This window comes from Centropristis striata, unplaced genomic scaffold (genome assembly GCF_030273125.1).
Source record: "Centropristis striata isolate RG_2023a ecotype Rhode Island unplaced genomic scaffold, C.striata_1.0 Scaffold_27, whole genome shotgun sequence".
NCBI classification, from domain to species: domain Eukaryota; kingdom Metazoa; phylum Chordata; class Actinopteri; order Perciformes; family Serranidae; genus Centropristis; species Centropristis striata.
The window spans coordinates 339,411-352,500 of NW_026739043.1; the positions used below are offsets into that span (position 1 = coordinate 339,411).

The window sequence follows — 13,090 nt, forward strand, 5'->3', positions numbered from 1 at the left end:
AGTTAAGCTGTAAATGAACTTCAATAAATAACTTTCTACATCACCTACATAACTTTGTTCAGTATTTATTATATAACCATATTATAATATATGTTTCAACCCAAACCCTGATCTTCCTCCCAACCTCAACCAAGTGGGTTTGTTACATAAACTTAACCAAGTAGTTCAGTTTGAAAACCTTATTTATGTGTTTAAAACAGCGACCATGCCACCATTTATTATTAAATATATCATTCTTATTTGGTAAGATGAGTTCATGAGGGTAGGTTGTTTCCCTGATCCCCTTGGTGTCACTGCATCATCAGCAGGATAACCAAAAGTAGCATGCATGTTTAATAATGTGTTTTTGGTCTTCGAAAAAGTTTTCTATGTAAGTCATAGCAACTCAAAGCCTATTTTCAGTCAAAAGTATATTTTGTTTGTTAGTTTTTCTTCAATTAATAATTATGTTTTGGTTCTCAAGCCATTCCCTTTTGTTACAATTTTAATTTCTCAATTTAGTGAACCACGAGATGACAAATTATTCTGATGTTTGAGTAGAATATTGTGTTTCTCAAGTACATCTCAGTGCTGACACTGATGATGACTGATGACTTCTCTTCTTTATCTTTGTATTATTCAAAATAAAAAGGATTCACTTCTCGGACGAGAACGAAAAGACATTTGTGAGCAGCAAATTATTCCTCTGTACGGGTTGATTCAGTCATATCCTGTACGTTTGAGAAAATAGAAAGAGAAGTGTATATCATCTTAACTTGAATGAGGAAGCTGTGGTATAAAACTTGAGTGACTACATTAGTATGAACCTACATTTAGGCTGACGGATGTTACACCTTAATGCCCTGGTAAAGCAAAAATATATATGTGATCTGAGCTTTCCACACCACAGAAGAATGTGTCATTAAACACCCAGCTAAATTTGAATCAGAAAAAAATAATCAAATTTAATTTTAAAATGGTGAAAAGATGGTCAGTATTCTCTGCTCTGAAATGCTGAAAGCTGATATCTGATCTGATCTAACTTCTCTACTGACTTTCTGCTGCTGTCACCCTGGCTCTCTGTCTCTCTCAAGATGTTCATGCAAAACAAACTATGGAGAATAAATCTTGTGTTTGTGTGTTCTGCCGTGCAGAGATCTGCTCTCATGTGCACCGCTGTTGGCATTCAGCCAGAAGTGGAATGAAAATGGACCTTGGTAAAAAAAAAGAGAACAGCAGTCTTAATGATGGGACTCATTGCACCACTTGAATGACGTCATTAGAGAAGTCTTATCACTGTTCGTCAACAAAAGCTCATCAGTTCAATTATTATTATTATTTTTTTTTACACATTTCTTCATTTATACAGGCTTGGCCATTCTTTTTTTGGCCGTGTCTAAAATCAGGGCTTGATGACGCACTAAAGGCCTCCATATCATAACTCCACTCCTTTACCAACGGTGGCTAACCTTGATACATTTACTTATAATGTTTGCTGATGCTAACGTTAACTCATGTGAGTAGTCATAGCGACGGAAGGTTACGATAATGTCTGTAGTTATATCTTACAAACTCATAAATTCGGTTATATTTTGTTAAATAAAACATTATTGTCTGCAGGAGGCCACAAGGACCTCCATGCCAAAGACAACAGCAGCTCACAGAGACTCAAACTAAAGCTCCTCTTCTGCTGTTATTATCTAATAAACCTGTCAGGACATTTGACAACGAGTAATTCAAACTGCTGTCATCAATGTTCACAAAGCAGACCCTTCCAACCACAAGAAAGCATGCAGAAAGTCACCAGAGGAGCAGACAAGTGTGGTTTCAGCACCTTCAGCGGACACAGCCCAGCGTTTCAGAGCAGAGATATTCTAAAACCTTTTTTTTTTTCTGATTCAAATCTGACTGGATGTTTACACATTTTTCTGTGGTGTGGAAAACTCAGACCACGTATATATTTTTGCTTTACCCGGTTGATGTTAGAGTCATAATCCAAATTAACACACAAGTATACATTGTTTGGCATATTTGTGGACAGAAAGTTCAAAAAGTCACATTATGAGTTCTCATCTTACAGTTGTGGACAAATTGAAAATGGTTAAATTTTAAGATTAAGAGCTTTGTGAGGGTTAGAGTTGTAGGTAAGCATGAATTGTGTGAATTCACAAAGTATTCAGATACATTTTAAATCCATGATTTGCTTGACTGAAACTGATTCTTTCTAGTAAGTAATGATATGAAATACTTTAGCTAAATGCTTTGTCTCGTGTTCATTATTTAGAAGAGTTAGAATTTCATGCACAAGAAAGAAAATGTAAAGTGTAAGGTGTTTTTTTATAAGAACTCTGCAAAGTGTCGTTCTCTGCATGAGGTCAAGCAAACTTCCTGTTTGTTCCACTGTGGTTATTGAAATTCATGCACACACAAATTATCTTAACAAATAAATACAGTATGTCTCCCTGTGTGTTCAAATTCTGAATAAATAATGTTTTCCTGTTTAATGTATCTTATTTCTGTTTTGTATTTATTAACACAGTCTTACACATTAATTACACAGTATACCTTTTATATCAGGGTGTGTGTGTGTGTGTGTGTGTGTGTGTGTGTGCTCAAAGAAAAAGGGAGGAGCTTCTGCAACCTTTGAGGGCGAGAGGAAGAGGAAGTGAAGGGTCTCTGTGAAGCCTTAGTAGGACCAACCTGTTGATTCATGTATACTTCATCTTTGATCTTTGCCCGTCATATTCACTATGATTAAAATCTGCGTGTACTGTTGTCTTCTTTCTGGTGAGTTTTTATTTATTTATTTGTTTGTTTGTTCATTTATGTGTTCTCTGTATTTGAACCTTTACCATAGCCCCTTTATAAATGATGCATTTCGTAGCTCTTATGACATGTTTTTAGTTTTGCTAAATTATGGTTATTTAGTTATTTACTTTTTCAAAGTTTTGCCAAGATAAATAACAACATGGATCAGTCGTTAAAGAAATGTACATGTTTGTACATTAATTCATACACTGATGTATGTTTCCTTTGTTTCCACTTGTAGCTCTGAGTGTTGTGGAGGTGAAGACTCTCTACATAAATGGCCGTGTCGGGGAAAGTGTCCACTTCACATGCTCAGGGTGGGACAGTGTGACTAGTGTAAGGGAAAACGATAAGTACTTTTGTTACAGTCCATGTACAGATAAGGTACACATCATCAACAAAGCAGCATTTAAAAGAACTACATATAAAGGCAGAGTAGAGTTAACTAACTCAGGAGAAAGTTTATTTGTGACCTTCAAGAATCTCCATGAGTCAGACTCTGGCACATATTATTGTGGAGTGGACAGATGGGGCAAAGATTCCTTTATAGAGGTGAATCTTAAAGTCACAGATGGTAAGTGCTCTTCATTTAGTTTTTAATACAATTCCACTCTCTAAATTGTTGATACATTATTAATTATTGTCTGTTATTTTCAGCCAAGTCTTCCAGTCCCAAGACGACTCCAAAACCCCTCATTGTGTCCACGCTGTCATTCTCAGCTCCATACAGCTCCACTACGTCTTCAGACAGCACAAGGAGCTGGTAAGTGCACTCATCTGAACATATATATTACTAATGCATAAACATATGCTATATATTTTATTGTTAATCCAATTTGCAATTGATATTATTAATGAGTCCAGGGCTATGAGTAAATTAAGTTGGTGAAATTCAATATTAAGAAGAATAATTGCAAGCTTGATGCAATTATTAATGAATAAATATATATATTCCATATATATAACTTGATGCCTTGTCATCATACATGACCCCTAATACATCAACACCTACTGTATCAGTAACACAAGATGTTTAGTGCACTCATATAGTTTATGTTTATACATTATCACTATATATGTTCAGATATTTTATTGCTAATTGAAGTTGCAATTCATAGTATTAATAATGAGTCCAGGGCTACAAGTACTTGAAGGTGTCATATAGTAGGTAATATAGTAAAATGATAATACAATATTTATATATGTTCAACCAGCCGTCTCATGCCTGCCACCTTAATTTGGATTCTTGAAATTATTTAATCCAATTTTGATCATTTTCTATAGTTCAGGTTCCAGGTTGTTCAGAAGGTCTCAGAGGATATAAAGAGTGGGTTGTTCTAAGTACAATGAAAGCTTTTTTCCCTCCTCGTCTATCTTCCTTGTTCTCTGTCTTGGTCCAGGACGTGTACTATATTTGATTGTCGGTGCCATCATCATAATAAGCATACTGATGGTCTTACTGGAGCTTCTACACAGGAGTAAGACCCACAATCCCCCACACACATTGCATATACACCAGTAAATCCGTGACCACTTCTATGAACAAATACTGTTGTTTGTGTTTACAGAAGTTGTGCCAAGTCCTCATACACCACAAGAAGATGCACAAGAGGTGAGATGTCTCTAATGTGGCTGTGAAACCATGCATGCTGCTGTTGGTTTCTGTTGGCTCTCTCACAGAAACATCATGATACTTTACAGCCACTAACTTGAGACGTAGATCATTCTGAGGATGGATGGGTTTCTTGGTTTGACAATAAGAAGAAGTGCTCACTATCAAATTGCCAAAAACATAATTCTGGCAAAGAATGTCCAAAAAGTCAAAAGGTTTTGAAGCCAAATAACAGCATGGGTTTTTCTGTGGTGTGTCTTGGTGTCTTAATGCCCCAAAAATCCCTATGAAATATCACATTATGTGTCTCTATATCTACAGCTGACTTGCTATCTTCCCTCAAAAAATCTTTTGTGCATGAATAAATCAAGATGATAAAGTAAGTTGCAATATCCAAATCTGCATGACCAGTGGAGGCTCAAAAATATATATACCAACAGCATAAAGCAACTGTTTGAGAATCAAAAAATTCATGCATTAATCAGAGCATTAACATAAGAACATAGCGCTAGTAAGCATTTTATAATTTTTGATTTTAGCATCAAGGCTCTGTTCATATACACAGGGGAGCTCATAGAAACAACTGACAGCTGACAAATGGTGGCTCGCTTTCTCTCTAGTTGAACTCGTGTTAGCTTACTGTCATTTCTGTTTGTTAATTGTTGCGATGGGGGAATGAAATTAGGCCGTGAGTTCTTTTTAGAACCATGAAAATCAAGTAGGCTGAGAATCTGTTCTGTTTATCCTGTGCTCTGTTTCAGTACATAATACTTGTTGTGTTTTTGCTATTTTTATAGATACATAAGGCTTAAACACAAAGGGATTAGTGAGAATAAAAGAAAACATGATTGGACAATCAGTCGATCATAAGCGAAACTTGACCCCCATCAGATCTGACTGTAGATTATACACACAGGACCCCAATTCAAAAAATTCAGACACAAAATGCAGCGTATGAGTATATTTACAAATCTGCATTGGTGCAACAGACCCGTAGCACCAATGCATTGTCTTCTAATTAAAATAAACATTGTAATAGAGTGCGTTTTCTTTTTCTCTGCTAATTTGAGAATAGTCAGATAACATAAATCCATCATGTTCCCACAGAGTGCAGGTCCTGATGGAGTCTACCAATCACTCCACCCAGTGACGATGGATGAAGACCAAGTCTACAGCACTATCACAACCACTGGAGAGGTATGGCCCTTCACACCTCTCCTGCATGTCACAACTCTGAATCACCACAGCAGCGGAGCTATCGTGTCAATATCATATCAGCAGAAAAATAAAATAATAAATGACACCATCTTGTACTGAATTTAAAATGGCCTAAAAAATATGAATATTTTCCACTCTTGTCTCCCAACTACTAACCTTAAAGGCACTTTGGTTCCTTTTACAGAGAGATCATGTTGTACATTCAGTGTTTTGCTAGCCTGGGTATACCCAGACTGCCTTGCGCGCTCAAATTTAATTTCGAACCTCCATCCAGTCTGGCAACCAAGCCAGTTTCTTAGCCCTGTTTTAGGGATCCAATCACAGAGCTGGGGAAGGTGAGACGATGACGCGTACTACTCGACAGACGGAAGCTTGTAGTTTTCCGGATCCAACATGGCTGCTGCAGACGCGAAACTCTCTTTAGCTGCAGATGTTGTTTTAAATAGTTTAGAGCGAAAGTTGAAAGGCGAAAGGTCTCTCGGCGGCTCCGCTGAGATCACCGGCGTTATGGTAGCGGGGCTATTAGCGTCGCTAGTGGCTAATAGCGCCGCTATCGGCTAATAGCTATTAGCGTCGCTAGTGGCTAATAGCGCCGCTATCGGCTAATAGCTATTAGCGTCGCTAGCGGCTAATAGCCCCGCTACCGCAGACAGCGGAGCCCCCAGAGACCCGCAGCAGCTTGTTTATTGCCCATAAAATCAGTGGATGTGTGGCTGAATGACATGAGGGGGAATAAAGCGTGAAAATAAATAATCTTGCAGAAAGCGAGAACTGGAGAAGCAAAGCAGCAGCAACACTCTCTCACAGACACACACACAACAAACATCCATCTCTGTTGCTCTACTACGTCATCTGGTATAACTGATCTGATTGGCTAAGAGCTACCTACAGACGCTTTGATAGACATTCTAAGCGCCCAATAAACGGCTCCGGAGGATCGTAAACCACACCTCCTCTACGGAGAAATGAACGGCTGGTGTCCAGACCTAATCTCCAATGAGATTTGGTCTGGTGTTAGCCAGGCTAGTGTTTTGCACAAATGGATCAACTTTAAGTTACATTACATTACATTACATGGCATTTAGCAGACGCTTTTGTCCAAAGCGACTTAAATGTGAATTTCATTCTGTATTGGATGTGTATTAGATTACTGAATGTACATTGTCTTCTCATTAAAATTAAAAAAATGTAATAGAGTGCATTTTGTTTTATTCTTTTAATTTGGGATGAGTCAGATAATATAAATCCATCATGTTCCCACAGAGTGCAGGTCCTGATGGAGTCTACCAATCACTCCACCCAGTGACGATGGATGAAGACCAAGTCTACAGCACTATCACAACCACTGGAGAGGTATGGCCCTTCACACCTCTACTGCATGACACAACTCTGATTTATTAATTTGTAGTATTAGATTACATTTTGATTAGAGAAATACCACTGAATGTGTATTCTGCCTCTCCACACAATCTTCTCTTTCTCTTTCCATTTCCTATCTGGGATTAGACTGGGACATGGCTGTGTCCTGTGTCTCACTATGCTTCTGGTGTTTCTGTGAACAAGTTGTAACACTATGCATCATTAAGTGATTCAATCTATTTTTGAAGATTAGATTCTAACTTCATGGGAACCTTCAAAAATCATTTAACTTTTCGAGTTTTACTGTCCTGTCTTTGAGGATATTAATTATGTACCTTTAATTAAAATTTCCTCCATTAATGTTGCTTTATTTAGGCTGAATGACGATAAAAATCTTGAGCTTTTGTTTCAAGAAGGGGACTTATTTTGGAAGGTGATTTTATTTGTCAAGCTTGGGGGAGAAGGCAGAATATTTTGTTGAAGAACGAGCTGTAAAAAAACATGTAAATCTATCATTTTACGATAAAATGTTGAGCCAATGCAGCTGTTTTTTGGGTGTCCTGTAAACCCACGAGCGCTGGGTATTATGTGTGCCTGACACAAAAAGGAAGGAAATCAATCAATCTTTCAGTTCTATTCTCTAACATTGAATCTTTTTTATTTTCCCAGAATGCCGCTGTGGAGTCGATGGAGATGGATACAACCAGTGGCTCTTAGAGTTGGAACCATTCAAAATAGCACAAGTATGATTAATTATTTTGCAATTCTGTTTTGTACTCTTGCCAATTCATGCCACATGGACAGAAGTTTGTTAAAATTAGTTATTGCTCAATTTCAAGATTAAGAACTGATACTTTGTTAAAAAAAAAAATCACACAAGTCATGCCTATTTACAGCACTAACCATCACAAAGTGATCAGATTGATTTTAAATCCATGACTGGCTTGAATAAAAGTGAATATTTCTAGTCAGTGATGATACTAAACACTGAAGCTGAAATGCAAAGTCTCATGCTTATTTGTGTGGAATTTGAATTTCATACAAAAGAAAAACAGTTAAGCATGAGATGTTTTTTCATAAAAGCAATGTAAATTCTTGTTGTTGTTTGTTGTTGCTTTTAAGTTGCTGCATGTAGACATGCTGACAGGCCTCACTTGCATGTGGTCAAGCACACTTCCTGTTTGTGCCACTGAGGTTATAAAAAATGTAATTCATGCTCACACAAATTATACTTCACAAATAAATGCAGTATGTCATTTTGTTTCCTGGGTTTTTTTTGTATTTCAATGTATTTATTGTTTTCAAAGAACATTAACACCCACTGACAAACATCACACAAACATTAGACGAAATATCTATGACAAAGGCAAATGGGACCAGACAATAAAAAATTAATTTAAATAGGAATTAGCGTTGAAATAAAAAAGTAAGGTAACAAATAGGGTAATAAAAACCTAAATAATATTTGGGCAGGAGCAATGTTTTTAGAAATTGCACCGTTTTCATAGACTCTGTCTCTGTTCTGTGTAATCTCTAAAATTAAGTTTGATGTTAGCAAGCATGCAATAACGCTACAAAAAGGGTACTAATAGGAAAAAGGAATAATCTGTTCATGAATGCATAAACTGACAGCTTCCCAAAATAATACTGTTTACAAGACTGGAGCGCCGATTTTGTTTGATGAAACAGAATTATATATGCAAACATAAGCTCAGCTTTATACATGTGCTATATACATCCACACATCTATACAAGCGCTACATTTGGTTCCAGTCAAAGAGCCGACCAGCAGTCTGAAGCTGTCTCCTGTTATTAATCAGCTCAGGTCTCTGGTAGATTCTTATTGTCTTCACTTTGTCACAAACATTAACCATCCAACAGTTGGTAAGGGCCCACATTCGATCAAAAGGTTCCATTTTCCTTTTCAAACTATGAGTTATCTTTTCCAAACCAAAACAATCAGTCATCTCCCTGAACCGTGGGCCTATGTGTGGGTTCTGTGTGTCTCCATGATAAAGCCATGGAGCATGTTGTCTGGAGTAAACATGTGTTTACAAGATTCTTTTTGGTTTCTTGATATGACTCGGGTGTTAGGATACAACCCCAAACTGAATAGGCTAGGATATATATGGTTTTCTGTTTTGTACACAAACTATCATCATCTTACATGTTAATCGGTATGTTTTCCCTGTGTGTGTGTGTGTGTGTGTGTGTGTCTGTGTGTGTGTGTGTGTGTGTCTGTGTGTGTGTGTGTGTGTGTGTGTGTGTGTGTGTGTGAGCTGCCACCTTTAAAAGGGTGAGAGAAGGAGGAAGTGAAGGGAAACTGTGAAGACTGTGGTTGGACCAACGTGATGATTTGTGTACTTCATTGTAGACAACAGTACGCCCAGATTGAAATCTACACGTACTGTTGTCTTCTTTCTGTTGGGATATTTTTAATTTCATTATTTGTTTGTTTATTTATGTGTTCTCTGTATTTGCACCTACCATAGTCCCTCTATAAGTGCAGCCCTGTCTTCCTTGTAAAGCGTAAGGTGTTTTTTCTGCAAAGTGTCGTTCTCTGCATGAGGTCAAGCACACTTCCTGTTTGTGCCACTGTGGTTATTGAAAGTCATGCACACACAAATGATCCTTTACAAATAAATACACACACTCATAGAAAAGGTAGATACTGTGCGTGCGTGTGTGTGTGTGTGTGTGTGTGTGTGTGTGTGTGTGTGTGTGTGTGTGTGTTCAAAGAAAAGGGAGGAGTTGCAACCTTTGAGGGCGAGAGGAAGAGGAAGTGAAGGGTCTCTGTGAAGCCTTAGTAGGACCAACCTGTTGATTCATGTATACTTCATTTTTTATCTTTGCCCGTCATATTCACTATGATTAAAATCTGCGTGTACTGTTGTCTTCTTTCTGGTGAGTTTTTATTTATTTATTTATTTGTTTGTTTGTTTGTTCATTTATGTGTTCTCTGTATTTGAACCTTTACCATAGCCCCTTTATAAATGCTGCATTTCGTAGCTCTTATGACATGTTTTTTGTTTTACTAAATTATGGTTATTTAGTTATTTACTTTTTCAAAGTTTTGCCAAGATAAATAACAACATGGATCAGTCTGTTTGTACATTAATTCATTCACTGATGTTTGTTTCCTTTGTTTCCTCTTGTAGCTCTGAGTGTTGTGGAGGTGAAGACTCTCTACATAAATGGCCGTGTCGGGGAAAGGGTCCACTTCACATGCTCAGGGTGGGACGTTCGGACTAATGTAAAGAAAAACGATAAGTACTTTTGTTACAGTCCATGCACAGAAGACAAACACATCATCACCAAAGCAGCATTTAAAAGAACTACATATAAAGGCAGAGTAGAGTTATTTAACTCAGGAGAAAGTTTATCTGTGACCTTCAAGAATCTCCATGAGTCAGACTCTGGCACATATTATTGTGGAGTGGACAGATGGGGCACAGATTCCTTTATAACGGTGAATATTAAAGTCACAGATGGTAAGTGCTCTTCATTTAGTTTTTAATACAATTCCTCTGTCTAAATTGTTGATAGATTAATATTTATTGTCTGTTATTTCCAGCCAAGTCTTCCAGTCCCAAGGCGACTCCAAAACCCCTGATTGTGTCCACGCTGTCATTCTCAGCTCCATACAGCTCCACTACGTCTTCAGACAGCTCAGATATTATTACTGATGTCTTCTCATCAGACACCACCCTTGATACACCAACACCTACTGCATCAGCAGCACCAGCAGCTGGTAAGTGCACTCATCTCAACAACAATGTAGAAACATATACAGATATACTTTACTTTGCTTCATAAGTACATGAAGATGTTGAAATCCAATCCTCAGAAAAACAACTGCAAGCTTGATTAATGAATAAATATATACAGTCATGGAAAAAAATATTAGACCACCCTTGTTTTCTTCTATTTCTCTTTCATTAAGAGCTGATATCTAGACATTTAACATGGTTGCTAATAACCAAAATCATTATCAAGAACACCATGGGATATGTCTAGATATCAGCTCTTAAATTACATTTTTATTTGCTATTTTTGTTGTTATCATTATTATTTTGTCCAAACAAATCTACCTTTAGTTGTACCAGACATTAAAATGAACAAGAAATTGAAGAAAACAATGGCCTAATAATCTATACTTTGTCACTAGCACTTATTGATGCACTAATAGCTCTTATTGCACTAAACCTTGATTGTTTGCTTTTACTCTTCCTGTAAGTCGCTTTGGATAAAAGCGTCTGCTGAATGACTAAATGTGAATGTAAATGTAAATATATATATATATATATATATATATATATAAAAATATATATATATATATATATATATATATATATATATAAATATATATATATATATATTCCATATATTACTTTATATTACTATATTACACAATTATATAGTATCCTCAGTGCTTGAATTTTTTTTTAAATAATATTAAAATGTCACTGTAAATAGTTGGAACATTTAAAATGAAATAAAACAAAAAAGCTCTACTCCACCCCTACAAGTATATTGTTCTTTCAATTGAATATATGTCATAAAAGATTAGCAAATTGTCACATTCTATTTTTTTTAAACTGATGTAGTTTCGGTTGTGTTTTAGCCACATGCTAAACAAGCTGCAGACTCTAGAATATTTGACTTTTCAATGAAGCCTCATACATGCATTTTGGCCTTACAGTTCTTCTGTTGTGAGCTTTGGCTCTGTTTTTTTTTTTTTGTCTAATCCGAACCCTCCTCCTACCCTAAATGCAGGCTTATTTTTATAAATATAAACTCTGAAATCTGATACATTCTTTTTTATTTATGTTTTACACAACATCCCAACTTCTTGGGAATCAAGGTTGAATATTAATACAATAAACATACTGTATGTTCAGATACATTGCCAGTGTCACATGTTTAGTGAACATCAGTCATGCCTGCCACCTTAATTTGGACAGAAGCTTTTATTCTCATCTATCTCCTTCGTTCTCTGTCTCGGTCCAGGACGTGTGACATATTTAACTGTCGGTGCCATCGTCGTAATAACCATACTGATGGTCTTACTGAAGCTTGTGCACAAAATGAGGAAGCATCAACTGAGTAAGACCCACAAGCCCCCACACACACTGCATATACGTGTTACAACAGTAACGCCCTGATCAGATCTGTTCACTAACACTGCTGTTTGTGTTTACAGAAGTTCTGTCAAGTGCTCGTACGCCACAAGAAGATGCACGAGAGGTGAGTTTTATTCTAATTTAGTTGTGAAACCAAGTGGACTCTCCCACAGAAACAGCTCACTTAACGTACTTACCCCCCACATGTTTGAGCTGCATGAGGAAAAGGACTGGGTTTTTGACCCTCACTGAATGGGATTTGCATACAGTGGGCATGTCTGTCAGGGGGAGACTTGTGGGTATGCAAAGAACCCATTTTCCTTCATTTTGATATCTCAGAGGTCAGAGGTCAAGGTCCCCCCTGTCAGTGTTTCCCTTGATTAAAGCCTTACAGTTTTGCCCTCTTCCCATCAAGATATCAGGACATAGTTGGAACCAATACCAGTATATTTATGTAGACTTAAAACAGCTGTTTCCCCAATATATGATGAAGGCACAAGCTGCTAGTGAACTATTTTCCCCTCTTTTGCTCATTTTACACATTTTAGGCTACTTTGGGAGCCCCAGAGAAGCCACTGAGGTCTGAAATCAGAGAGACAGGCGGACTGCACCTTTAATTCAACTCATGGCTTTTGTATCCCAAATTAAATTTGAGGAGGCTTTGCTTTTTAAATATGATCAAAATTAAAGACAGAGGATATTTTCAATATTTATGGGGCAGGGAAACTTACATTACATATGTTAGTCCAACCTAATATCAATACTGTAGATTCTTATTATTCTTCTTCTACTACTTCTTCTTCTTCGTATTATTATTATTATTATTAGTAGTAGTAGCAGTAGTAGTAGTAATGGTGGTAGTAGTAGTAGTTGTAGTAGTAATGGTGGTGGTAGTAGTAGTAGTAGTAGTAGTAGTAGTAGTAGTAATGGTAGCAGTAGTAGTAGTAGTAGTAGTAATGGTGGTGGTAGTAGCAGTAGTAGTAGTAGTAAT

At 36.9% G+C, this 13,090-nt stretch overlaps 2 protein-coding genes across 2 annotated transcripts in view; both read left to right on the forward strand.

Moving 5' to 3' along the window:
• The first annotated feature begins 2,729 nt into the window (after window positions 1-2,729).
• Window positions 2,730-7,693, forward strand: LOC131967986 (CMRF35-like molecule 9). Its single transcript, XM_059328735.1, has 6 exons — window positions 2,730-2,766; window positions 3,029-3,361; window positions 3,445-3,550; window positions 5,509-5,596; window positions 6,881-6,970; window positions 7,646-7,693. The coding sequence occupies exons 1-6, from the start codon at window positions 2,730-2,732 to the stop codon at window positions 7,691-7,693; spliced, it is 702 nt and encodes a 233-aa protein (XP_059184718.1).
• Window positions 7,694-9,843: 2,150 nt separating this feature from the next.
• Window positions 9,844-13,090, forward strand: part of LOC131967987 (CMRF35-like molecule 9) — a 7,404-nt gene continuing 4,157 nt past the window's right edge. The window contains exons 1-5 of the mRNA XM_059328736.1: window positions 9,844-9,880; window positions 10,135-10,467; window positions 10,551-10,727; window positions 11,987-12,082; window positions 12,180-12,223. Coding sequence (XP_059184719.1) covers window positions 9,844-9,880; window positions 10,135-10,467; window positions 10,551-10,727; window positions 11,987-12,082; window positions 12,180-12,223 — 687 coding nt within the window. The remainder of the gene's footprint in view (window positions 9,881-10,134; window positions 10,468-10,550; window positions 10,728-11,986; window positions 12,083-12,179; window positions 12,224-13,090) is intronic.

Coding starts and splice junctions, on each gene's coding strand:
- LOC131967986 (XM_059328735.1), top strand. CDS start 2,730: ATGATTAAAATCTGCGTGTACTGTTGTCTTCTTTCTG. Junction 3,362..3,444: donor GAATCTTAAAGTCACAGATG/GTAAGTGCTCTT, acceptor TGTTATTTTCAG/CCAAGTCTTCCAGTCCCAAG. Junction 5,597..6,880: donor CTATCACAACCACTGGAGAG/GTATGGCCCTTC, acceptor ATGTTCCCACAG/AGTGCAGGTCCTGATGGAGT.